The sequence below is a fragment of the Hippichthys cyanospilos genome, chromosome 12, assembly GCF_059441005.1.
Source record: "Hippichthys cyanospilos isolate Australia breed blue-spotted pipefish chromosome 12, RoL_Hcya_1.0, whole genome shotgun sequence".
NCBI classification, from domain to species: Eukaryota; Metazoa; Chordata; class Actinopteri; order Syngnathiformes; family Syngnathidae; genus Hippichthys; species Hippichthys cyanospilos.
The window spans coordinates 9642778-9669583 of NC_142380.1; the positions used below are offsets into that span (position 1 = coordinate 9642778).

The 26806-nt window shown below is 37.9% G+C and overlaps 4 protein-coding genes across 9 annotated transcripts in view; 1 reads left to right on the forward strand and 3 right to left on the reverse strand.

The window, feature by feature from the left end:
* LOC148414775 (semaphorin-6B-like) overlaps positions 1–3894 on the reverse strand; it is a 42958-nt gene extending 39064 nt beyond the window's left edge. The window contains exons 1-2 of the mRNA XM_088428617.1: positions 3817–3894; positions 3655–3726 (exon numbers count right to left, since the gene is read on the reverse strand). The gene's annotated coding sequence lies outside the window, so the exon portion shown is untranslated. The remainder of the gene's footprint in view (positions 1–3654; positions 3727–3816) is intronic.
* A 777-nt stretch (positions 3895–4671) lies between these two features.
* Positions 4672–12412, forward strand: LOC148414776 (alpha/beta hydrolase domain-containing protein 17A-like). The gene is made up of 6 exons (XM_088430160.1): positions 4672–4852; positions 5355–5440; positions 6420–6865; positions 6951–7145; positions 8147–8326; positions 8818–12412. The coding sequence occupies exons 3-6, from the start codon at positions 6423–6425 to the stop codon at positions 9041–9043; spliced, it is 1044 nt and encodes a 347-aa protein (XP_088286286.1). The 5' UTR covers positions 4672–4852; positions 5355–5440; positions 6420–6422; the 3' UTR covers positions 9044–12412.
* A 120-nt stretch (positions 12413–12532) lies between these two features.
* On the reverse strand, positions 12533–21022 carry LOC148414777 (uncharacterized). The gene is made up of 13 exons (XM_088428622.1): positions 20824–21022; positions 19305–19439; positions 19159–19216; positions 17569–17641; positions 17375–17478; positions 17205–17294; positions 16216–16275; positions 16068–16130; positions 15853–15952; positions 14356–14403; positions 14172–14271; positions 13823–13924; positions 12533–13081 (listed from the first exon to the last, which is right to left on the reverse strand). The coding sequence occupies exons 1-13, from the start codon at positions 20865–20867 to the stop codon at positions 13066–13068; spliced, it is 993 nt and encodes a 330-aa protein (XP_088284748.1). The 5' UTR covers positions 20868–21022; the 3' UTR covers positions 12533–13065.
* Positions 21023–23652: 2630 nt separating this feature from the next.
* The window catches only part of LOC148414778 (receptor-type tyrosine-protein phosphatase S-like), a 92934-nt gene continuing 89780 nt past the window's right edge, over positions 23653–26806 (reverse strand). For all 6 annotated transcript variants that reach the window (XM_088428615.1, XM_088428613.1, XM_088428614.1 and 3 more), the window contains one exon: positions 23653–26791. In XM_088428615.1, coding sequence (XP_088284741.1) covers positions 26723–26791 — 69 coding nt within the window. In that variant the 3' untranslated portion in view covers positions 23653–26722. The remainder of the gene's footprint in view (positions 26792–26806) is intronic.

The window sequence follows — 26806 nt, forward strand, 5'->3', positions numbered from 1 at the left end:
TGGCATTTTGATAAAGACTGTATTTGTGGAATCAGAATTTTCCACATCAGAGTTCGGTCATTTTACTACTTGCTGTTGACTGGCAATGCTATCACAGTGACCAGGGAATCATGGCGTCTGTCAGAGAATTCTATAAAGAAGACTAAGACAAGCCCAATCGAGACTGTAAAATAGTAAACTCAGACCAACCAAGATTGACTTTTCTTGCTAGCAAGGAACAGCAAAAGCTCACATGTCCGTGTTTGCTCCTGGGTCTATCAAACAAGTTGCTGCCCCGCTCACTTTTTTTTTCGGCAAAGCATTGCACAATACAAGCCATAACAATAAGCCCCACTGCAGATAGTCAGGCGCCGCTGATCTAATCCAACAGAGTTCCAGTCCACACTTTTCTACTCCAACAGCTCTATCTAAGGAATGGGGTGAGATGGACAAGAACTGCATAGATAGATTGCAACACAGAAAATAAATACATAATGATACCAACTTAATGTATGATTTCTTTCACAGTGTCACATGACCAAACCCAGAAAGTACTACTCTGCACTGTGGAGTGATGTAAGCATTTAGGAAATACCATCGGAGACCCTATGAAGTGAATTCAGGGTGTGGTTTCCACTGCAGATGCATTTTGTGGGTCTGAATATCCGAGCTCAATAATTGAAAAGGATCAGAATTGATAAGTAGTGAACTGTTGAGATTTAGGCTTTGAAATGTTTTATTTCAGTTTCCCAGATATTTTGAGACACTAAAAGTCACCCAGTAACACCCATGGGCCTCAAGGTGAGCATCGTTGTTAACGACAGATATGATTATATATCGACAACTATGGCATGCAATTAGCTAGCTATGCCTACAACCTGAATATGCATCTTCCCTGTGTGTCTCGATTGAAAGAATAGCTTGGTGTCTTTATTTTAACTCCCAAACCCAGGGACTCCACATCAAATGACCCTGATGCCCTTTTTCTGGTCGACCGGAGCCTGCCAGCTTGTGAGCTAGCCTGTGGCTAGCGGCTAGCAACGAGGTGTATGTACTGTATCAAGAGAAAGTTATACGCAATGATGGTTGTTTTTATTGGCAACAGTCTTGACTCTGGTGTCAGTTTTACACAAGTTTACTGTCACAGACGCTTTGTGACGAGTCAATGAGTCTATCCTGCCTGATGTAGCAATGAAGTAGCTCTCAGTTCAACAGCAGATTAAGCCAAGTACAGCAGTGGTTAACCAGTGTGAGTGGCAAATTCAGTCAATGTTTCTCTCTGTGTACTAAAGGTAGCGAGAGGCAATTTGTTGGCAATTGCCTAAAGTATCCACTTGGCCACAAGAATGGAGAAACTCTTAAATCCCTCCTCTCAACATCTTGTCTAAACGTCGTCACAGAGAAAATCACAAAACATGCTTTTCATGAAGCACGCCATGCTAATCTGCCACTGATTTAGTCTCCTTGTGGACAACTATATTATGCTGCAATCCAATCTATTTTTCCGTGCTCGAGATGCCTCGTTTGTGGCTTAGTATGTGTGATTGAATAGGGTCCTATGTGATCAATAGAGCTCATTAAGTGTCCCTGTGGACATCCAAAGGGCTCCCATAGATAGCTTTTACGTGCAAACAGCTACGCTTTAGTGCTTCAAATAGTTCCCACTTTGTTTGTCGAATAGTTGCCTCCACTTAGGAGGTTCTTTTTATGAGTATGGGTCTATCTGTTCTACGAGAGTAGATATGTTGGTTATTTTGTGTGCAACTTTGTGGTTAAGCTTTAGATGTATTAGGGCCTGACCAATTAGTCACCTGATTATGTGCCTTCAAATATTGGCCAAAGATAATTGTCTGGCTGACTATCAGAACTTTTTAACTTTATTTAGCTTAAAAAGTTATAGCAGTTAGATACAAATGACACTGTCATTTTTTACTGCACACAAATCTATACCATAACCTTGTATCCCGAAATAAACATCTTGACATTTATTCCTGTAATTCTGTGAATCTCTTATTCAAAGCAAAGCAAATCTTAATTTTTACAAGCAATAATTAGGTGAGAAATATAAGGAAGTTGTGCAAAAGGAGTTCACTTGGATGTCACTACTTTACGCTGGGGAAAAAAAAAAAAGAATATACATATTTCAATTAATTGGCTGATTAATACGTATTTTTTTCTGGAAAAAAAAAAATAGGCAAGGTATCCATTTCACTATTGACCCATATAACATTTGAAAGAAAAAAAAAAGTCAAATTTCATTTTGGTTATGGAGAATTTTCTCACCTGTTTCCCTTGAATTCAGCTATAACTTGACCTCATTTTGGTATTAAGATACAATGGATTTAACATCGTAAGCCTTTGCAGGGGTCTTGTTCCTTTCATCAGTTAATTATTGCAGGCTAACCTTTTCATGCTTTATTGTACATGCAGATTAATGGTGTTCCCCTCGCTTGGTTTTCTATTATTACGTGGACCGCGGGTCAGGTCATCGCTGCTGGTTTAGGCTGAGTGGCTCAAGAAAAGTCTTCCGAACGGAGGCTGCACCTGTTGTTGCCCGAGCTTGCTGCAGTGTGCCGGGGCTTAGCACCTGCTCACGAGGCCACTGTATGGCTGTCTGTGTGAGCGTCAATGCTAACAGGGAGACCATTCACACCCATACTGACTGCTGTCTGCTGGCCCTTTCCCTCAACGTTTGTTCGCCCGCCGCTATCATTTCTCTTTATCGCTCCCGCCACTTCCCTTGTGACAGATTGCAATCTGACTTAATTACTTTCTCCTTCGGCCACTCTGCGGTGCTGCCCATTCATTTGCCCTTATTAATTTGGTCGCTAACCTTTTGTGTTCACCTTTCAACTCAGAGGAGAAACATAAACCACAGCTTTGGATGGATTTAATTGGTTTTGGCTTCCATGATGAAAGCTGCAAACAATAAATGATCATACAGCTATACTAAGTCATTTCAGTAAGAGCTGGGCAGCATTGAGATGGCATGTGACTCGCTGTGGAGGCGTCGGGTGTGAAGGTTTTGTCTCATTTAAAGGAAAGTGGACAAAAGAGTTCCCCTCACTTTACGTAGGAATTCATTAGTTTTCTCAAGATTACCATAGTTTCATTCCAAATGATTAAAAGTGTATTATTTCATATCAAAACTTCGTAATTTACATTTTCAATTTTTAAGCAGTAGGTATGATCGGCATTTCTAATCGTATGCCTTCCAGCCTCTAAATAATCAATTCTGACCTTTACTATTGTTACCAGGGAGCCATCAGCAAACACTAACTCACACACGTACCATGAATATGCTCTGGGGACCCTTAAGAGCAATAGCCCCCCTCCAACGATGATCACGACCTATGCTCTACACAACCACATTTTCAAGCTTTGTGCTGGAATTCTTGCACTGCAGCGAAGTGCAAAGAACAATGCATTACAGTAAGAGCTATGCAACATGTTAATGAATAATCAATGATGCAGCAGTGCACAGCATGCAAATCGTAATAGATAAAACTTGCAGTAGACACAAAGAGCCGTTCAGACGGTGCCAAGTGGTTCGAGTGGCGAACCCATAGGGGCATAATGCAGCAGCGGTGTCGCACATGAAGAATGTACAGTACCTGCTCATGCCATCCACGCAGCACATTCGCATCGCTCATTCGCTCCACTTGGCACACTCACCGCACCAGATCCGTCAGGTGGAGCAGGTGCCAGTCGCCCACTCGCTCTCGTGCCGTCCGCTTCTCTTGGGTTCTGGGGAGAAATGTTGGACGGATGGCAAGGCGTTCGGGAGCTTCTATTAAATGAAGAAAAAAGAAAAGCGGCTCATCAGCCGCACCTCACCTGTCTCTTCCCTCTTCTGTTGCTGCGCCTCGCCGGAGCATCACCGTGTAGCCAAACTAGCGACTCCAAAACGCCCAGTTTGAGTTTTTTTTTTTTTTAATCCTCCCACGCAAGAAAGACTTCGCGATCAAATTAGGATGTTCTCTTCCTGTTGTCCGGTTTTGTTTCTCAAGTCCTGCAGCCTGTGTTGAATTATCTGCAAGGGGACCCAGCTGTCACACTGGTCTGCACTTGCTTGGTTCGCGCAGATGTCAGCTAAATGTAATCTTCCTTTCTTAATTTACAGTGGAGAGGTGAAATTTCTAATGCGGGGCAGGCAGTGACAACACGAGCCCATAATTTACAACCCCCCGCGATCACACGCACACACACGCAGACAGTCCTGCAGTGGATCAATGATCAATGGAGACCCCCCCTCCCCACCTCCCCAATCTCTCTCTCTCTCTCTCTCTCTCTCTCTCTCTCTCTCTCTCTCTCTCTCTCTCGATCTATCGTTTGTGGTTTTGAATTTGTGCTTGTGAGATTACTAATTTTTCTATTTTCTTTTTAAAAATATCTAGTACAGATTTAGTAATAATATAATATAATATAATATAATATAATATAATATAATATAATATAATATAATATAATATAATATAATATAATATAATATAATATAATATAATATAATATAATACAATATAATATAATATAATATAATATAATATAATATAAAACTGGATAAGCGGCTATAGGAAATGGATGGTTGGAGAATGAAATAAAGAAGCTCGATTGTTCACAAGTTTGTTTCAATAAAGTTATTTACCCAGACGGGACTCAGTTTCTTGCGTCACTTCCGGATTTAATTGTACAGTGCTCGAGAAAAAAAAAATCTCGTAGCCATATATTTAATCCTCATAGTCACCAAGATAGCCGTCAATTTATTTGAGGAAAACCATCCATGTCAAAACACAAGGAGGACTGTCGAAGTGTTGTGCTGCTTGTGCGTACAAACAGGACCACAGCAGCCTTTTTGCCAACGTACCGTGAATTGGTAAGTAGCTAGCACTAATGCTAACAGGGTAACACTTGAACGCTAGCTCTATCTGTCTGGCTTGTTACCCTGCTAATGATAATTGCTTTTTTTCTAACTTATTTAGACAGTATACCTGCATTAACCCGCGCAATAGTGTTCACGTCTAAACGTCATGCGCATATCTCGTTTAGTGTGGCAATGGAAAGAACGCTGTATGCCACCAAAGGCTAACGTTAGAGGTTATCGCATATGATTAATTTGCATATCTGTCTCGGCTGTCGCTCTTGGAGCTCATGTGCCATTATTATTTCCATAAATCGACAGTGATTAACACATCTAGGCTTTCTGATCATGTTTGATCAATTTTATTTTCACCTCTAACTACTTAAATGATATTTGTTGTGTATTGTAAGGGTATAAACAAGACTTTTTATCGTATTTGTTGTTGGAATTTTAGAAATTGCTAATTTGCTGTCGTTGGAAACTTTAGCGGTGATCGTTTCTTTTGTTTACTTCAAAGGTTCATCGGACTAAGTGACTACAGCATAAGAACTTGGCACCATTGTGTGCCAGTCCAGTCCAAGACCCGGGGACTTTTGAATCCAGGTAAAGTGGAGGAACATTATGCAGTGGAGATTTGAATAGGGGATAGGGCACTAGCCAAAACTTTAGGTAATATTTGTCTTTCCCCTACAATGTTTACTGTGGAAGACTGGTTAGCACACCCACCTCTCTTGTGGAGGTCATGGGTTCAATTCTGGCTGAGGACTTCCTGTGTGGAGTTTGCATGTTTTTCCCTTGCCCGCGTGAGTTTTCTCCAGATGCTCCGGTTTCCGCCCACATTACCAAAAACATGTATGGTTTTTATATTGAGTGAACGCCCTAAATTGACCTTAGGTGTGGTTGAGAGTGTTAATGGTCGTTCGTCTCGATGAGCAGTGCGATTGGCTGGCAGTCAATTGAGGGTGCCTGCTTTTCAGACAGCTGGGATGGGCACCAACAAGACTGTGACCTCTACAAAGCAGTTTGAGCTGTAAAAATCTGACTCAAAATAGAGTGTTGTACCACCCATGTCTGATTTATTAACTTTTGGAACTATGTTTGAAAATAAAAGTGTACTGTTCCCATCACAGCATTAAAAAGCATTAAATTGGTTTGGTAGATACCAGGCGGAAACTCTTATTAAAAGCTCACATACCCGCTGAATTGTTTTTTGCATACTTCATTGGTATTCATTACCCCCATTTAATTATTGCTGCAGTATATACCATAAATTATGTTCCTAGAAATGGTTGAATAGAAATTGACTTTATACTTAAATGGATTCAAGCTAATTGATCAATTAAAACAACAACTACAAAACAACAAAAGTGATTGTTTGAATGCCCATCCGGCAAAGACGCCAAGTCTGCCAACTCAGGCTAATTACTCCTCCTCTTCATACCAAAATCTTCATCTAAGATTTTCTAAGAAAAAATGTACTAAATACGTGTGGGTTCGTTGTACTTTTTTTCCTCACAATGTTAGGATCTGCGGTTTGATATTAAATATAACGTGTGTCTCCTGTTTTTCTTTGCTCTTGCAGAAGATGAATGGTCTGTCCATTCGAGAGCTATGCTGCCTGTTCTGCTGCCCCCCTTGCCCTAGTCGCATTGCAGCCAAATTAGCCTTCCTCCCGCCAGAGCCCACATACGCCCTCCTCCCTGACCCAGATCAAGCGTCTGGAGCAGGGACCGCATCCGGCTCCGGTGCTGGGAGCACCCTTCCTTCTCTGGGAGCTCCTGGACTCCGCTCGCGGTTGGGTGCTGGTACTGGTGGTGACAGGGGAGGTGGTGGAGGCACCAGCGGTGGAGTAGGTGGTAGTTCAGGGGTTGGTAGTGGATGCGAGAGCAGGTGGAAGCTGCATCTCACGGAGCGAGCAGAGTTTCAGTATTCCCAGAGAGAACTGGACGTGACCGACGTGTTCCTGACCAGGTCCAGTCGAGGGAACAAGGTCGGATGCATGTACATACGCTGTGCCCCTAATGCCAGGTAAAAAGTGGAATGTGTGGTCCTTTTAAAGCTTTTTTATTAATTATCTCATTTTTGGACATTGGTTTATACTTTTGTTTCTCAGGTTCACCGTGTTGTTTTCACACGGTAACGCGGTCGATCTGGGTCAGATGAGCAGCTTCTACATCGGCTTGGGCACACGCATCAACTGCAATATATTCTCTTACGATTACTCAGGCTATGGGGTTAGCACTGGCAAACCGTCAGAGAAGAACCTTTACGCTGACATTGATGCCGCCTGGCATGCCCTGCGCTCTCGGTAAGATGGCCGAGGTTATCCATTGCCGTCAGCGTAGATTTGACATTTAATTGCTAAAAGCACCAAAATACATTTGATTGTAATGTGGTAGAAGTTAGAATCATAACACAACGATAGAAATACATTTAAAGGATGCTTTACTTGTTTAGCCATTTTTAGCAGTAAAAAGTAATATGCTGTCTAATTAATTCATTATTTTTCACATTACATTTCACATTCATAACATCATGAGTTTGGTCATGTGATATTTGCAAGCTCTTTCCTGATTGGTTGTTAGATGAGCACGTTTGATGTAATTTTCAGGCAGCAGCAGGTGGTAAAATGCTAATCGTAATCTGTGGCATGAGTACTTCTTTACTAGAAGTAATTGATTACCTTAGTGCTTAATTTTTTTAAATAATTGATAACTAATATTTATTTCATTTAGAAAACACCTTTTTATGACTGTGCTTAGTGAATTAAATGAGTTAATTCTAGAATACTAACAAAAGAGTGACAATAGTATGGTGTCTCTCCACTTTCAAATGTGAGTTCGAGCATAACTTTCTGTATCTACAGTTCTAGTCAAAAGCTTGTGTATTTCTTTAATGCATTGTTTATTTTCCTTGAATTGTAAATTAATAATCGTCATCCAGACAAAGCAGCAACATGCACAAAACAATATACTTTACAGTACTAATGTTATGTTGTTCAAACCAACATTGATATTTAGATTCTTAAAGTAGGCACTTCACAGGTAACAGCATTGCACATTTTGATATTTTCTCAGTTCACGTAATGATGTAATGAAGTGGATGGTACTTTAACCTGCAATGACCTTCAGTTTACAACTGTGTATTTTCAAGTAACAAACTTGAATTTCTTGACTTCCTAATTTGTTTGAGACCATTTGAAAGTCAAGGCATTTCCAAACTTTTGACCGGTACTGTAAACTGCACACGTTTCTAAAATGGGCTTTGTTGTCTTCAGAAGCATTTCTTAAATAGTGCAATCTGCCTCAGGTACGGTATCAGCCCAGAGAACATCATCCTGTACGGACAAAGCATCGGCACGGTGCCAACGGTGGACTTGGCGTCACGCTTCGAGTGCGCTGCCGTTGTGCTTCACTCTCCTCTCACCTCTGGCATGAGAGTGGCCTTCCCAGACACCAAGAAGACCTATTGCTTCGACGCCTTTCCCAAGTAAGCCTTCAAAAAGGAATTAAAGGAATTATATTGTAGGGTACGTTAATGGTTCATTCGACACCTACAGAAACATGTAGAAGTAAGTTGTGTTTGTAGTTGGCTTATTTCGACTAAACACTAAGCCGATCTCTCTGCTTTTATGAATGACTGCAGAAATCCGAGAATATTTACTTTTGAAAAGCAGAAATTCAGACAACAATTTTGGTTAAGCACTAGCTCTAAATGATTCATTCCGATTAAATCCGATGGGCACCTTTAGGTTTTGGATGTCAACGGTGCTCAAATTGTTTAAAATTCCAGTGTCCAAATTCATTCAATAACACGAAAGATTCCTTTATAACTGGAACATTCATGTTCAACCTCCAAGTGGGATATTTCTGACTTGGCAGCAGCGTGCACTGCAGCATATGTTCCTTAATGCGTTTCCTAAATGACTTATTGCCAGAATTAGCTCGAGTCAACCTTAATTGCCTTTTTTCCCCCTCCAGCATAGAGAAGGTGTCAAAGATCCCGTCTCCTGTGCTCATCATCCACGGTACTGAGGACGAGGTCATCGACTTCTCCCACGGCCTGGCCCTGTTCGAGCGCTGCCCTAAGGCCGTGGAGCCCCTCTGGGTGGAGGGCGCCGGGCACAACGACATTGAGCTTTACAGTCAGTACCTTGAGAGGCTACGGCGCTTCATCAACCAGGACCTGGCCGCACAGCACGCCTGAGAACCCGACAACGGCCTCTCTGCGGCTGCCTGGGGGTGTGTGAGTGTGTGAGGAAAGTGTGGCTCAGACATACATCATCTGTGTGTCTTTTAAACAACGTGTTACTTTTTTAAATACGAATGCATTCAAATTAATCTGTGTAACGATTCGTTCGGTGTATTTATCTGTAGTGTAGTGTGTTTGTAAAGTGTGCGAAGTTCTGCTGAGCTTCGCGTTTTGAAATGGACGAAATTGAAAGGTTTCTAACGAGAACAACAAAAAAGTAACAACTTTGTCTTTTGTTGAAAAAGGCACACAGATGTCATTTAACAGTGAATGAATGAATGATTGTGGGCCCAGATGTCCAATCTAGGCTCAATATTCATATCACTAATGTGTGTGTGCGTGTGTGAGAGGCAGCTTTTAGGGGAAAGAAATGAAGGATGCCCTTGTGACTTGGCTGGTGGCGAGGGCGGGAAAACTTTAGTGACTTATCATTGGTTTTTTTCTTTTTTTGTGTGTGTGTGTGTATGAAGAATACCTCCACAGTTTGACCAGCTTTTTAGGGAATGACAACACTGGTCAGAACTCTGTTTATCTGTCGGTGGACATCTCCTTCCCAAGCACCACTTACCCTGCCCCTCTACCTAAAACAAACAAAAAAAAACATGCCCATTTCCTTTCTGCTCCCTGGCAGTGCCGTAGCTTTTGCCTTTTTTACTTTTAGCTGCTCCCCCTGACAGGGATTGTGATTATTTGTCCCCGTGTCGCTTTTGAGTGAACTGGCTGAAATGTTTGGGAAGGTTGTGTGGAGGACATTGCCATGCATTCGAATGTTTTAGCATTTCTCATGTCCGTCTGCAAATTGGCTCTAAAGAGTAAAAGGGGACATGAAAAGTGAAGCTCATATGATTTAGCGCAAAGCTAAAGAACACTTTGCCTCATCATGCCCTTCATGTGCATGTTTAAATTTAGGACTGCAGTGGAACCTCTAAAGTGGAACAGAACGGAATAATGGCCAAAGCACTGTCTAAAATATGTACTTATCCAGCGCCATCTTGTGGCATTACGTTGCCAAAATACTGTTGAATATCTTCATTTTAGTGCTTTGCGTCAAATGCTTGAAGATTCTCACTATGGCATTGCAGGGAAAGCTAATGTCAAATGCATAAATTATGTTTGAAAAGTCAGCACACACCTTTTTAAATGTCTTTCTTGTAAAAGAAAAATGAGAGCAAGATTTTCTAAACGTTTTCCACCATTAGTTTTAGCTGTAACCAGTAAAATAACTGAGGTAATGTGGTAGCACAAGTGTGCACACCCTCTTCTAACTTGCGTTTGCTGCATGACTGCCAGTATTTTAAATTTGAATTCTCTGACTACCCACAAATATTCTTTTGGTGTTCTTGATGGATTTTTTTGCCTTTTTTTTCCATCTTGTGCAGAAGTCTGAAGGTTTCATGTCACTAAGTTAGTTATTGTTGTATTTTCTCTGCTTGATGACTTTACTTACTATGTTCCATGTCTTGAAAATGCGTGAACTGTGAGATCCCTTTCATTCTGTGCACCCTCTGTGTGGACCATCTGAAGTTATTTTTTGTTGAATTAGAGAGGTACTTAAAATGGTAGCAGGTGTTCGCTAACTTCCTTTTAACATGAGTTCAAATGTACCTGGGTAATCCTGAACAATTACAACCCTAGCTATAAGAGGGGGTGCGCACTTGTGCTGCTACATCTATTTTTTTTTCTTCACATTTTTACTTCCTGTCAATTTTTATTTATCTTCAAATGCATGATGCAGGTTATAGCTCACGTTTGTAGTGGAAAGAGTTTTAAAGTAGTTTATTCTGTCTTAATTTTTTTTTCCCTTAACGTATTACCAACACCTGACATTTGAAAAGGGTGTGTAGATTTTTGTGAGCTCAAACTCTTTCCACTATAAACTGTCCATGCCACATATTAACATTCCTAATCGTCTTAAGTATGAAGGGTAGTAAATATATATAATACAACTAAATTAAATTAAAACTACTGACCTTGACCGACACAAACAGCTGTCGGTATTTTCTTGTCATTTCCGTAGTCGTCGTCATCGATGATGCTTTCAACCACATGCTTTTTGTTTGAGGAAACAATGCATGTGCTCGGGATGTGTTGCTAATATTGGATGGAGTTGCTACATATTTTGTCAAAATTTAATGGCCCTACAGTTGTATTTTCACATGATGCGGATTGGCTTTTGGAGGTTCCACTGTGTTGGTGTCTGGGTGTCCCCCGTGATTTCTGCCAACTACTTCCTGTCCGACCCAAGCCATGCATTACCTTCTCACTTGATGTGGTGCAGGTTCCACCACACACACATACACACACCTTTGCACATCAACACTCATGTACTGTACTGCAGTATATGTACACATTGATTATATATGTATCAGATTTAGCATGAAAAAAGCAGGTCTTAAGTTCAGCACTAGTGTAAAAAAAAAAAAAAAAAAAAAGTGTTATTTTCCTCCGTTGGCTACGTGATTGGTTTCAAGTTAGAGAACTTGTAGGACCAGTTAGTTCACCCGAGTGAGTTCACGTGAGACGGAGCGGCGTTTATTTTTTGTTTAAATTTTTTGTATTAGTGACCGCGCTGCTCGAATGCATCGTCCTTTCAAACAGGGAATCTCATCCGTTGTCGTTTGTGTCGCGTACGTGCTATTGAATTCAAGGAGATCTGTTACCACCTTAAACCAGGGATCTGCCACATATGTTCAAAGACTTTAAACATTTTTCTCAGCATTAGAATTTATGAGGCCTCGTTTCCCCCCGGACAAGTGGTGTTTTCAGGGATCCATCTCGCATGGGTTTTTGGGTGTAAATGTAACCGTTTTTGATGCGCCACTATGGTTGATGTTATTTTTGTTTTGTTTTGTTTTTTGGGCCCTGATTGCTTATTGAAGGGGGGGAGGGCCGATTGGACAGTGACAACTGTATGCATGTCTGTGTTTTGCAGAGCGAGTAATGGGGTGGGATGTTTTCTCTGCTATGTATTCAACAGTATATGAGGGCAAAGCTGAACCAATGGTGTGGGATATTTAAAGCGCTTTAAATGAAAAAAAAAAAAGGACATTTATTTGAATTTTTTTTATTGCTGATTTCAACTAATGTATGCTAGGTTTTGTCCTGGGGTCAAGTCGGTTAGGTGGGTGGGGGGGCTACTTGAACAATACTAGTGGACTGTTTATACTGTATGGTTACTGTACTTACCTATTCTATTCTTTGTATTATGATTTGTAATTTTATGTTGGTTTTTGAATTGAGATGATGTAATAGAATTAATACATGGGACTGAATCTTGACCTTTTTATGGATAACAAAATAAAAGATCACTTATGTACAAAACGATCATGGTGGTTTTGACTGTCCATTGTGTAACGCAAACGACATACCTTAAATAGTCATGCACATTTTAACCACAGGTAATGGAATACTTAACATTTACGAAACAATGACATGAAACGCCTATTCAAGAAATGACACGTTTTATTTCATGATGTGATTTCATTTGATAAATTTAGACACAACAATATAATTACACTGGATCTCTAGAATGTTCAAAGTTCCGTGTAATAGAAATCATTCACATGCAAACCTGGCGGTATTACAACAAGTGTGCTCATAGCTCAGTTATGAAAAACTGGAAATGTCACTGTGGGGGGAAAAAAAAACTTTCCAGGCCTTGAAAAGCTTTGTCCCTATTTTATGTTTTCTCTCTTGAAATAAGTGAGACACTCTCAACTTAGGCAGATGATACAAAGCTCTGTATTTAGGTTTTTTTTTTTTTTTTTTGGCAACAGATGAGATGAAAAAGAAAACAATTGAATTAAAATTAAGAGGCTTTGCCTCGTCATGCTACTTTTTCCATTGAAAACACTACCCTCTAACGGTCGACTTTTGTCATCTAGCAAAGGAAGGAACACATTACCTGTACATGATTTTATTATCACAGTAAATACACAGTGAACGCTTTGGAAATTGTTGGTGGTTGTTGCTCCTGGCTATGTTTCTTGATGGCTATAAAAAAATGAAAATACAAATCAAGGAAAATTATTGATGCAGAATTAGAACAAATGATACGGTCAGTATTAGCTAGTGCAATGCAATTACTGTATATACAAAAGAAATTTCAAGCAACTCAGTATTTTATAAATATGTTAATGTTTTGATTAACTCATTCACTCCATGCCAGAAAGGCCTCTGCTTTCCTACAAACTAGATCAAAAGCAGTGATGCACCTTTGCAATCTAAATGTTGAAATATGTCATGAAATTGTTTTCCTGCTTAATTCATATTTCGCAAACTCCCCTGCAGAAGGTTCATGCATCAAATACGCAATCCTCCACTGATCATATTTTTTTCGCATGGGCTGTTTGTTAGTTACATTACATGAAGCCATAGTGAATACTCTTGACTTTTTATTACAAAACCTATTTGTTAATTATTCTTTCTTCACCTTTTCTCTCAACTGCTTTGCTACATCACTGACATTGCAGAAGAGCAGCAGGCATGATTTTTCTTTGCCCATTTTTAAGGCAGCAATGAAGAAATTAGCAGCTTCTTTAACTTTGTAAACACTCCTAGGTGTGACTGGTAGAATGTAATCACTTCCTTTTTTTGAACTGCTTCAGCGAACAGGCAGACAGAGGCCATGCCCTTATCTGATCTTGCCAGTAATGGTTTTAAACCGGTTTGAGCCAATACCAGCACTCGCTTGCCCAAATGCGTGTGTGTACGTGTGTGTATGTGTGCACTCACTATTCGTAATGCAATGACAACTCTGACAAAGTATTCAGCTGCTCCTCCAATGCTATCATCCTGAGTCCGATGTAGCCAGACACCAACAGAAGCAGCAGCAACCTACACACAACCCCGCCCCCCACAACATCATTTATTTACTGTTGTACTCGGCACAAACACGTTCTAGTGTGAATGTGTCTTCATGATCACAGACAGCGTGACAAGAGCCAAAATATGCTTTGCAAAAAAAAAAAAAAAAAAAGCAATGGAAATAGTTACACCAATACTTAACAATAAACTGGTTATTTGTGTATAGTTTTTGTTCATGGGGAGTTATGCTCTTTCGAAATGCTGAGTGTCAACTTACACCAACAAGTAGAAATAGAAGACAATGCCAAAATTCACTCTTTGTCTGAGGAAGAAAAACGCCGTGACGTCCTCCGTTAGCCTCCGACGCCACAATGACGCTGATTGAGAAAAATATATTTACACTGCATAAATGTTCCCTCTTTACCCCAATGGCTAACCGAAGAGAACTAAAACGGCCTTACACATGCTGTGGTCTGCCTCTTCTGATGAGGGTATGCTTTTTGTGGGACCTGCCAAAGTACAAATCAAAAGGAGAAATATTGTTATTTGAAAACTAGCTTTAATACGATGACAGTAAGACTTAGGGGAAAAAATAATTGTATACTACATTTGTAATGAAATTTTAAATCTATTTTGTATTACTAATACAGATTATATCATGTAGATTCAAAACAGGATTTATCAAACATTTCCAGCTCAGTCATTTTATTTGGTTGCTCTTTGAGAATCTAACTGACAAAAATATATAAATAGAGTGTGAACTGCATATGCTAGTGTTTTCAGTAAAAAAAAAAAAAAAAAGTGCCAGCGCACCCCTTATTTGACTGTTGCCAGCTAAATATGGCAGTGTGTACGATCTTGCATTAATTAATAGCTAAATCCATCTGTAATAGATGATAGCTCATAAATAAATAAATTCTGCCTGTTTTTGAAATGTCAGAATGTAAATACACATCATGTCTCGTGCATATCACGAGACAGCTGCACTTGAATTATATCTATCTCTCTACAATTAGTTCAAAATGCATTATTTCTTTCTTTCAATATTTCAATTATTTCTGGTGTTTCACAACTTATACCTTTAAAATGCATTTTTCCACTTGTTGTTGACTGAATATGACATCACGTGCCCAGGGCTCAAATTATGGCTAAACTGGGTGTGGTCATGACCTTGGCAAGCTGAGCCGTGATTGGTTGTCAATTTCAGTCAACAGCAAGTACAAAAAAAAAAAATACTTTTTCAAATGTCTTTGTTGTAGATGTTTTTTTGTTTCCTTTTTAAATCAAATTATTTCTCAAAATATTACCTTTTTACTGCTGAAAGCAACTAATCAAGTTTAGAATCTCTTTTAGATTGTATTAACAATGCATTGAACATAAACGTTAAATTAAAATTGTAGCTAAACGTTCAAAAAAGACAATTCTAAAATAGGAACGTAGAAATGTACTTAAAAGTTCCATACAATTGAGCTGTGCTTAACAAGATTCAAGAATTTAACTGTCATATATGTAGTATTGTTAAACCACACAATGAAATTCTTATTCTGTTCACTTCCCCATGCAGACGGCATTCCATAATCGAGCAAATAAATAAATAGCAATAAATAGTAATAAAACAACAAACAAAACCAATGGTGGTAATAATAAAGTGCAAAATATCATTTAGTGCAAAATATTATTATAAAATGGCACTATCAATATGTGACTTGTCAACAAAATTAAACGGGAACATATTTGGAGGAAACCATTGAGGTGATGCATCCAAACCATAGTCAAGCACTATAAAACTACACATTAAAAAGTGTTTTTATTGGATATAACAGTAATTTAAGTTGGGACGCTTGTAAAAACATAATTTATGTTATATTAGTGCTCATGTTAGCACAACAAAGCATGCAAGTTGTTTGCTTGCTTTGATCAACTTCAAATGTTCTCCTTTGCGACATTTCCTGTCTTACCATTACTGGCCGATTGAGGGATGTGTTCAAACACACTACTGCTTTCCTGTCTGTTCATTCCATGATCCACACTGTCATCCATGCTGGAATGACTGGAGCCCTGTAGTTTCGACATGTGGGCAAATAGAAAGGCAAAATGTTGATTACAGTGTTTTTGACCTTACAGGAAGACTGTACATATTTCCTCTGGTGTGTGTATTGCACATTAAACCCACCATATTGGAATCGGCATCGTTCTCTGCAGAGGAACAACGAGGGCTGCTTTTGGCACTGTCTCCCTGTGTTGTCACCAATAAGGTATGTCATAAAAGGTCAGATGATTGTGATTTGTCGCTAATCACGCACGGCAGATGGCACACTCACCTGAACCTTCTGGAGGAGATTATAACACATCTCTCGGTTCCTCAACGATATAAAGAAGTACTGAGGGAAAAACATGAAATGCGTCAGTTGATTGATCAGCAATGAGGAACTCGACTGCATTTATTTTTAATTGCATCATAGCAGGAAGTTGGTTTCTTTTTTTTTATTAGATTTCTTGCTTTAAGACAAGTGTCCAGGCTGCTTTAATGATCTGAGCGCTTTAGCCTGTTTTTAGACTTTTTTTGCCAAAAGAGGGGGAAAAAAATCCTGCATGATTGGTTATGATGCTACTAAACATAATGAGTTGTAAAAGTAAATTTAAAAAAAGTAGTCAAAAGCAGAGATATTTTTGGGCTGGAATACTTCTACTACTACTACTACAAAAAAACAAAAAAGAAAAAAAAAAGAAAACATACTACCCACTGAATAAATTATACAAAGTTTGGAAAGTTCCTCTAATTCAGTGTTTTTTTTTTTTTTCATTATTTAAAAAATGTAAGTCATTTATAACTGAGATTCATCAAAATAGGCTCCATTTGTCAAGATACGCGTTGCAAATCTTGCTATTTTCTCAGTCAGTTTCATGACGTGGATAACGCTTTCTGGAATGACTTTCATTTAACAGCTGTGCATTTCCAATAGCTTGGATTTCTAATTGACCTCTTCATGTGTTTGTGACCAATTTTTGAATTTGAAAATGTTTGAAAATGTTTTCAAACTTGCCACTGCACTATTGCCACTGATTCCATGCTTTTGATTCTAAATAACTACAGAGCCTCAAAGTGGGGCTGAGAATTAGCATCTGATATTAAGTAGCGCACATCTGAACATAAAGGGTCCAGCAACACTTGGGGGCAGACAATATAACAATATTAATTAAATATTCTTTATGCTCTACAAGGAACGATTAATAATACTGCTGTACTGAGAATCCGACTGAGGAGCTGAGTCTAACAGTATTGTATATTCATTAAAAAAAAATGGCTGACCTTTTCGTCGTTAAAAGTTTGTATGGACAGCATGTGCAAAGCGGAATTTTGTTTCTTCACCTCTTGGATGTTGGATGTGGGGATCACCACCTGCAACATTCACAACCCTGCGTGGGAAAACTGTAGAATTGCGTAAATACTTTTCCGTCCTCTTTGATTCCAGCGCTTACCTTTGTCTCTTTGAGCAGCACGGACGAAAAAAAACACACGTGATTTTCCGAAATGAAAAGTTTTCCATGATAAAGAACTTCCTTTTGTAGGGAGCAAACGAAAGCTGTGGAAAAACACAAACATATGCAACATACACTGGACTGAATTTTGAAAGTCAGTATGAAAATGCCAGTATAAAAATCTGCCTACTCACTATGTGTCAGGTTTTCTCCTTCAGGGATTTCTGGAAAAAGTTTGTGAAAGTTTTTGTTGTGTTTCAGGAAACTCTGACATGAAAAGAAAAACAAAGAACATAAGCGATGTATACACTCACTGCATTACACAGCAATATTTTTCAATGGTGTTTGGGTTGGATTGATAGTGTCACAGATATTCATTTGCAATATTTTTAAATTCATAGACTATCTTCCATGGCGGTGTAGAACTGAGTTGTGTTATATTTATTTATTTTGCGTGTGGGCTTGGAGCGTAGCCGCTTGGCTGATTTTGGGCAAGAGGCGGGGCATACCCTGGACTGGCCATCAGCCAATGACAGGGCACATACACCTTGACTTTTACACAAGTAACAATGTGGGAGACATACACGAAACAATACACTGTGCTGATTGATTAATCTATCCATTCCCTCTAAAAAACTTTTAAAAATATTGTCACTGTTTGGCAGAAGTGACATTTGATATGCCCAAAAATGGTCAATTTTACTGTTTTTTTTTTTTTTTTCCACATAATAATGATCTTGGTCTGTTGTCATGTTGTCTACATTATTTTTGATTATAATAATTCAAATGTTGAAAATAGCTTAAGAATATATCCATTTATTTTCTTGAATGCTCAACTCAGAACTGTGGTAAAACTGGGACCTAAATTTACAAATTTGTATACATAATATATGTAATGTATATTACATACAGTATATAAAAATACATACATATATACATAAATATAAAAATAATTAACAAACATTGCATAATCATTTGAATAAACATTAATTTCATTAAATTAATTCATTAATCATTCACCTATAAGACTTTAGTCAATGTATTGTTTGTTGCATCCGCCATGGCTCTAAAATGGTAGACCCTTGAAAATGCGTGTGTGAAAATGGTGCAAGGATGATGTACAGATGTTTTTTTTTCCTTGTTCATGGGCCATTTGCAAGGTTGGAGCGAAGGTTTACTCTTTTTTGGCAATGCCCACACTTTGGGGAAATCTTTGATAGCTGTGTTTTTTCTGCCATTTGTGCAATAGTCTCAGACACCTTGATATTTACCAGTTATTTATACTAACATATTCACTGACAGGCCAGTAAAAAAGTCATCTCATCTATAGTCAGCAATGCCAGTAAATAAGTTAACTGCATAGTTACATTTAAATGGATACAATTATGGAAATTTCAGTATTTTATTTCATGAAATTTTAACTGGAAACTCTAAAAAGAGTTGGATTAAAAATAATCCAATCATGGGTCAAAAAGGGACCAACCTAATGTTCCAACAATTTATATACTGTATAAACATACTATGCTATATACATTATTTTATTTCGAATTAAAAACTTTTATCATTAATCTATACAGAAATATTAAGTACACAGTTAACCTTACTCGTTTTGTTTTGATTCATCTTGGAATGACTCGGCACATCTGTCTTTTTTTTTCCAAATGAAATGTGCCCCTTTAATACTGTTGGTGCACCTCATGAAGCTTATCATAGCGTAATGATCGCAATTTGTAAATTGTATTTGTCAAAGCTGACAAAAATGGATTGAGAGAAACAGGAAGTACATTTCTGCTGACAACTCCATCCGGCCGATCACTGATGTCCTCCGCTACCGTCTTTTCCCTGGAGACACAAAGATTACAGGACATAAGAAGCAAACATTCACAAACGAGAGATGCATGGCGTCCATGTGAATGTAGGCGGAGTCGACCTGGCGGTTATGTTGCCGTTTTGATTTAGTTCCTGGAGATCCTGTTCACTATCCTCCAGACTTGTTTTATATCTTTTAATCAGTTTGTGAGTGGAGGCTCGGCGGCCGTTGAAGCGTACCGTTGCATCCTGGGAGCTGAGCACAGAGGAGAAAAGGAATTTTGTTATATCGTGACTTGTAAAAAGGGAAAATGTCAAAATATTACAAAATATATCAAAACGTCATTATTTCCCAAAAAGTGCATGTTATTGATCGGTCCATATGTGTAAGTATTTTACTATACATATATATATATATATATATATATATATATATATATATATATATATATATATATATATATATATATATATATATATATATATATATAATATATATATATATATATATTTTAATTACATAATAGAATACATGATTATTCAACTTTTTTTTTCTCTACGTCTGTCTAGTTTCCGCTCAATGTCATGCTAAAGGGCCCCATTATTAAGCAATTAGAACTTGCTCCAATTCCACATGGGATTTTACATTTAAAAAAAAATCTTGCTTGTGCTTTCATTCAAATCGTCTTTGAATAATTTTTAGATGGGAAATGTGATTTTTGGCATTTTGTCTGTCTTTATTCTGATGTCATCAAGAGCAGGCGTTAACATCTAACTGACTATATACTCCTCTATCACCTTCAACCTCAAGGAAATTTGGCTTCGCACCAGGACCTACATTATGTCTAGAAATGGCATCTTTCAGATAAAATAGGAAGTACATTATATAGTATGTTCACTGAATTTAAATTCAAACCTTTATGCCTATTTTGTTTATTGACACAACCAGCCGTGAACAATTTCAACCCGTTGCCATTCAAAATCGATCTACAAAGTATGTGTATTTATCCTAAAATGGCCTGTTTATAGTGCATCTAATGATATGCGTTCCCAGAAACAATTTTTCAAGAGGGATGGGCAAAGGATGAGGCAAGAATGCTATTCCACTTTCAATTTCTTAAAATCTTGGAAACAACTTTACTGATGCAGATTCACCAGTAGATGACATCAATGCTACATTTTAGACATGACATCAGCACAGTTTGAGACCACTCTTGATAGTATTCAACTGCTGTAAAATGGCCAAGTAATAAATGATTTTTAAATTGCCCATCCCTGGTGTAGAATGTAACAAAGTAGACTGTGCGGCCTTAGTCTTATACTTTAGTTTCACTTTGAGCCAGGCAGCACTGTGCGCTCCTCATGCTCAGCTCTAACAGAAGTCTCCAAACTTTTAATTCCAAGTAGCACACAAAATCACAAGTACACCCCTCATGCCCAATATCTCCATTGCGTGGTGGGCCTAAATGTTCATCAAAGATCAAGTTTTGCTCCCAGATATTATATTCAATGTTATTGTTAGCCACATTAACATTCTGTATGCTTACAACTTAAAGAGAAACATTTACAAAAAAAGCTCTACTGAAATAATAATGAAATTAAATGTAGACAAAAGAGAGTGTAACTGTCGCCCTACTTACACAGAGCTGTCCAGTGAAAACTTCCTGTTGATCCTCTGACTCATCTTGGAAAAATAATACGCACAAATTTGTTCACATACTCTCACAGATAACCTGAAATTGATAAAAAAAATAATTCAACAGTGCACAAACACAAAGCACCTCTCTGCAGCTTGCTTCATTTCTGCAAGTGAGAGGCAGGTAGAGAATGCTGAGAAAACACAAGCGAAGAGCCAATCGGCAGCAGAGGGAGTGGGGCTTTACCAGAGGTTAGCCAATTATAGCAAAAGTAGGCGTGGGTTTCGTTTGTCTACCTGGGCAACGGTTGCTATTGGTTACCATACAAGGGGCTGCGCTAAAGTAAAGTCACGAGAAGGTAACCAGCTTAGCAAGCGCTGATAAACATCGAGCCAAGTCATTTCATATCTTGCTCTCACGTTTGCTCATTCAAGAACACACAGATTTAAAATGTGTATATAATATATAAAAAAAAAAAAAATCTATGAACACATAACTGTTGTGTTTTTATGTATTCAATTGACATAGTTTTTTCATGGCAAGTTTGGAAGCAGGGATATACATAATAATAAAGGAAAATGAAATGAAATGATGTGTATGCTACATGGAAAAGGAACCAGTGGGGAAAAAAAAATTCCAACTCACATGGTACAAAAATGCAACAAGATATATATGTTGCATTTGCATTTGAATTTGCATTTCCGACAATTGTTTTTGTATACATAACATTAAAACGTTCGAATTTCAAACTCTAACAGATTTTTAATAACTTTAAAAAAGGTTAGAAAATTAATTTTTAAAGTTTTTCTGAGAAAAAGATTTTTGATGCTTAAAAAAAGGTCAGTGTTGAAAATGGCGATTAAAAAATTTGGTACAAATTAAAAGTTATATATGACATACATTTATATAATATTTGTCAACTTAATGTAGTGATTCTCAACCCTAGAAAAAAATTATTTTAGAATTGCATTGAAACCCTAACCTTAACCCTAACTTTAACCCTAACCCTAACCCTAACCCCACACATTATGCATTTTTGCCTCTATATTGGTGACACATAGATGACAACCAGAACAATTAACTCCTTTTTAAAGTTCACTTTTTATTTCAGCTGTCATTGCTCCAATCTAAAAATGCATTAAAATAAATGCTTATGAATTATTGACTTAACATAGGCCCTAAACCAATAAACTTAATTAATACTCTTAGAATTTTACAATGGGGAAAACAGCACATATTTTGTTGTGCTTTAAAGAAAGACAACATACGACAACAAAAATGATAAACTTTAGATCTATTGTTAAATCTGACATTATTGAACGGATTAGATATGTTGAAAGCAAAAACAAAATATTCCATTAATTATTTAAAAACATCTATAAAGAGGACCATAGTGTGCATTTTTTAAACCATTGTAATTTCTCCAAAAACAGCATATATATATATATATATATATATATATATATATTTTCTTTTCCAAATCCTTTATCAAACATTTCTTACATACTCTGAATGAACTTTGTGCTGATTCTTGTCTTGGTGATTGGTTGTCAGATACTGGAATGTTTTTATTTTCGGTCCTCTCGTTTTATTAGTGGAATGTGCGTGTGTGAGTTCTGCTTTGCGTTAAATCTTGATAATTTTGCTCCGTGCTTCCACAATTAAAGTGAAGACAAAAATGTGCTTTCTTTTTGCCTGACATTTTCAAACTGCTAGGCAGTATTACAAGTTTTTTTGGTTGTCATCAAATTGAATTTATGCCAAAATGGATGTCATGTCATAGGCATCTTGGAATTTTCATCACACTGACATAATCTCTTGACAATTTGAATCCCACACAAACGAAACCTCACCTGATAGTGGTTTTCAAGATATGAACTAAGAAGAAGGGCAATGTTAACCGCCTTAATCTTGCTGGAATCACCAAGTTTGATAAATCTGCCACGTTGGGCACGTTTCCTTGGTCTCGTTTTGACTTTTTGCCCATTTTGACACTTAAAGTTGTCACACTTGTTTAAATAAACGTTAATCTTAATAAACACATTCAACTGTGATCACATACAATATGAATATCATTTGAGAGAATGTTAATCTAATTTTTTGATACTCCAATAAGGGCGAAGAAGTATATCTTCATTTAAACATTAGGAAATTAAGTCAGCCAAATCTGAACTGCAAAACACAAGGGCTGAAAATTAGTCCTACACAACGCTGGTTGTGGATATTTTCAATTACTTAATTAATTATAAAGTGTATCAAAGTCTCCTGCTGGGATTATGTCCCCTGCAATCATTATTATACCCGCAATATATAAAGTCTCTCAAGTAGATTAGTTTAAGTTAATTACATATTTCAGTGTTCTGCAGTTTTTTTGTTTTTTTTTAATTTATGCGTTGGCGTTTTCATTTATCATACATGTTTGACAACACAGCTTTTTGAAAAAAAAAACTGTTTTCCTTAATTGTCGTTAAATGTATTTTATGTTTCAGGCCTGTAAAACCCCTCACTACAATATGGTTCAAGGGGTGGCGTTAACGTTTTCTCACACTCAAAATTCAAACCTTTATAAGTGGACAATAAATAAAACTGCACACATACAAAAAAAAAAAAAAAAAATCCATGAAACACGAGGCGCAAAAAGTGCACCGCGTGAGGGAAACGAAACTTCTATTATGCCTTCCTTATATGTCACCTATAATAAATTACGACAGCATACTTTCAGTAAGTAATGCAAATGATATGTACTGTACAACCTTTTGGCATGAAAGCCAGGCAGAGTTTTTGTTTCTATCTAGTGGACAACACCAAGAACGAAAAAAAATTCCATTGTGCTGTATATCCAATTATCTGCTTTAATACAAAGTCAAGATATTATATCTACATCTATGTTCGGAAAGGAAAGAACAGGTACAGAAGTGTAGGAGGATGGCCCTCAACACACAATCTCGCCATTACGCCTCGTGTGTGTGTCTGCATCCTCACTAGTTCTCTTGACACAACAATTGATTAGAAAGCGAATGAATTACATATTTCCATATATGTCACGCACTGTCAAGACTTCTAGACCTCACATCGACTTCATATTGGAATAATTTGTTTAAAATGAAGGGCGATTGAAGTGTGCAGCTGAGCCATCTGTCAAAAATACACCTGCTACTGTGTGCTTCAACTACATCTGATGTCCCGTGACCTTGTTGCTATGATTAACCCATGTTGTTGCTATGGAGGTCAGACAGGGGAGGACATCAAAAGGTCATCGCTGTCAACTTAAACATCCGCTAAAATACATCTCTAGCTAACAGTTGGACATCAGTGATCAGTATCAAAGAGAACCCTACACAGAGGGCATACTTTGCCATAGGGCAACAAAGTAAAAAAAAAAGCAAAAAAAAAGCATAAAACACCATCAACATAAAAAACGAATAAACAAGAAAATCACTTGTATTGGTTAGAGTTACTAGCTAGATAACCTAAACTGATCAAATAAAACAGAGCGTAACAAAATAGATTCATAAATATCTTTAAAAAACACATAAAATAAATATGACACTATAAGGCTTGTTTTTGCGACATTAAGAACTACATCACATCCAATCCCGCCGTTTTATGTTGTGCTCGGCCGTGTCGTTGGACCGTTATGTACAAAATTGGGTTGAATCTCATTAATTTGCTGCGCTGGCAAGGCTGTGCTGTTCAGTCACCACGCGGGATCAGTTTGTCATGATTATCTGCCGTATTAAATTTAAATGCAAAGGAGAAACATCAGTTAATTTGGGATGTTCTGTACATAGAATTGTAATGGGTGTTGGGTCAACTAGCTGGCAGGGAGAGAATTTCTGCTCAGTGGTGCCTTGAAATACAGTTTCAAGCTTAGAACTAGTAACACAGATATGGGGGGAAAAAACAAACAAAAAGATAAAATAATATGACTGAAGGACAACAGCACTCTTACGATATTTACAAAAATATATGAATGCAATTAACTCATTAAGTCCTCAAAACGTGGTTTTGTTTCTTTTTAAGTCCATGGATTTGGTCCAGTGTACTTATGCCCATTTCTTTTCTTTTTTTTTTCATCTTGAAAATGACATGTGAATCAATAATTTTATAATTAATGAATTACTTAAGTAATTGATTACTTGAGGTACTGAATCAGGAGTGGCCAAGGCCGGTCCTCAGGAGGCACAATTAAGCCTGTTTTTTATGTTTCCATCATCATGCTTCAGAGAATCCTGATAACAACCCTGATTTGTCGATTAAGGTGTGTTGGTAGAAGGGAAACATGAAAAACAAGCTGGATTGTGCCTCCTGCGGATGGGACTTGGTCACCCCTGTACTAAATGAACTAAAGGTACTAAATATGTGAAAGTAATCAATTATTTTATACTACCATCACTTACTTTGGGTGATTAAGTTTAAGTAATCGATTACTTCATCTGCCTAGTTACCTAAAGTAATCCTTTTACTTTCAGATTTATTTCATTTAGTACCAGATATTTTCAGACACTCCTTTAGCCCAACACTTGGAAAAAAAGAGAAAAAAAAGATCTAATTACATGGTGTTGAATGTCTGGACTTAAAAATATGTCTTTGGAATTTGAGATCAATGCGAAATAGAACAAAAAAGATGGGTTTTATGCATCACATGACGTCTTTGATTTCTTTTGATAGCCACTAGAGGGCAGTATATTAGTCATCATCTACTGACCAAGGACAAAGAAAATATGCGCTGTTTGTGTTGATATATCAGTTACTTAAAGGGCTACAACAGCGCGACACTGATGTCATTCGTTAGCCTGTTTATGGCATATTACATTGTTTGCCAAAAAGCAAATCGGTTTATTGTTTAAAATCTATTCTCCCTGTTTTATTTTGGACAGCAATCTTCAACTTGGAGTGGAGATTAAAAAAGAGCTTTAAGACTTTTTTGTTGTTGTTACAGAAATACTGTCAAACTAGTGTTTTCACAACTCGTATTTCAAGGCACCACTGTACTTGAGTAATGACTTTAGACTCACATGAGAGGGGCTTTCATCCTCACTTCAAGATTGTGTACAATAATAGTAGATAAGCATGTGAGCAAAAGCAGCATGTTAAAAGAAGCGTAAGGCAATGATAATTAAAAAAAAAACACTCACACAAACATGATACAAAATAGGAAAAGTCTTTCAACAGCTTCCCTGTCTATAGGCCCCATTGGAGCTGACAAAACGGGCCTGGCGTGAAGAAGGGCGATGAAGGACCAGCAACAAGCAAACAGCAAGCAAGCTTTGTCGAAGGCGCCGGACGACGGCGGCCAGCCCGGTCCGGAATATTCAGTCTCACTTGGCCTGACATCAGCATTCCCGTTTGCGGGCCACGGTTGATCGGCCCGTGTCGTGTTGGCACTGCGAACGTCCACTCTTGTCGCGATAGCGGTTGAGTCCCAAGTGAGGCAGAAGCGAATCACCAGCTTTCATATTGATCAGTTAGACACCTTAGAAAGAGACTCACGTACACATAGAAACGTTGACCTTTGCACTCTCGTAACCCATGAGTACACCAAACCAATAGATACAAAGTTGAGGATAAAAAGCCCATGAAGGGTGCAGCAAATATCCAGGCTCTTTGTGTGTATTTCTTTTAGTACTTATACACAGAGAGAATCATAAATTCCTGTTCTTGTATTTCACTGGTATTGGAGATAGCTGACCACGACACATATGCATTATTATACGTCCTTCACACTTGGAACACTGAGGTAAGTATATGGATTACACATGGAGAGTCTAGCGCAGCTCTTCAGCGGAAAGAGCGTGGCTTTTGTTAGACACAGATTTCTTGGAGGGTATTTTTTCTTTTTTGTCCTTGTTGGTGTAGATCTTTCCTCGTTCTTGCTCCTTCTTTCAACTTGTGTCTTTGCTTATGTTGCATAGTGGTCAAAGCTACCCAAGTACTCCAGAGCAGCCTGGTAGCAGAACTGGTACTCGTCCTGCATGAAAGACCA

Excerpts from the sequence above, each read along its gene's own strand:
- LOC148414776 (XM_088430160.1), top strand. The coding sequence starts at position 6,423 with ATGAATGGTCTGTCCATTCGAGAGCTATGCTGCCTGTTCTGCTGCCCC. Across the intron at positions 6,866-6,950 it reads CGCTGTGCCCCTAATGCCAG|GTTCACCGTGTTGTTTTCAC; the intron begins GTAAAAAGTGGA and ends TTTGTTTCTCAG. Across the intron at positions 7,146-8,146 it reads TGGCATGCCCTGCGCTCTCG|GTACGGTATCAGCCCAGAGA; the intron begins GTAAGATGGCCG and ends AATCTGCCTCAG.
- LOC148414777 (XM_088428622.1), bottom strand. The coding sequence starts at position 20,867 with ATGAGTCAGAGGATCAACAGGAAGTTTTCACTGGACAGCTCTGT. Across the intron at positions 17,642-19,158 it reads ATGGAGTTGTCAGCAGAAAT|AGTTTCCTGAAACACAACAA; the intron begins GTACTTCCTGTT and ends TTTTCATGTCAG. Across the intron at positions 17,479-17,568 it reads AGGAGAAAACCTGACACATA|CTTTCGTTTGCTCCCTACAA; the intron begins GTGAGTAGGCAG and ends GTTTTTCCACAG.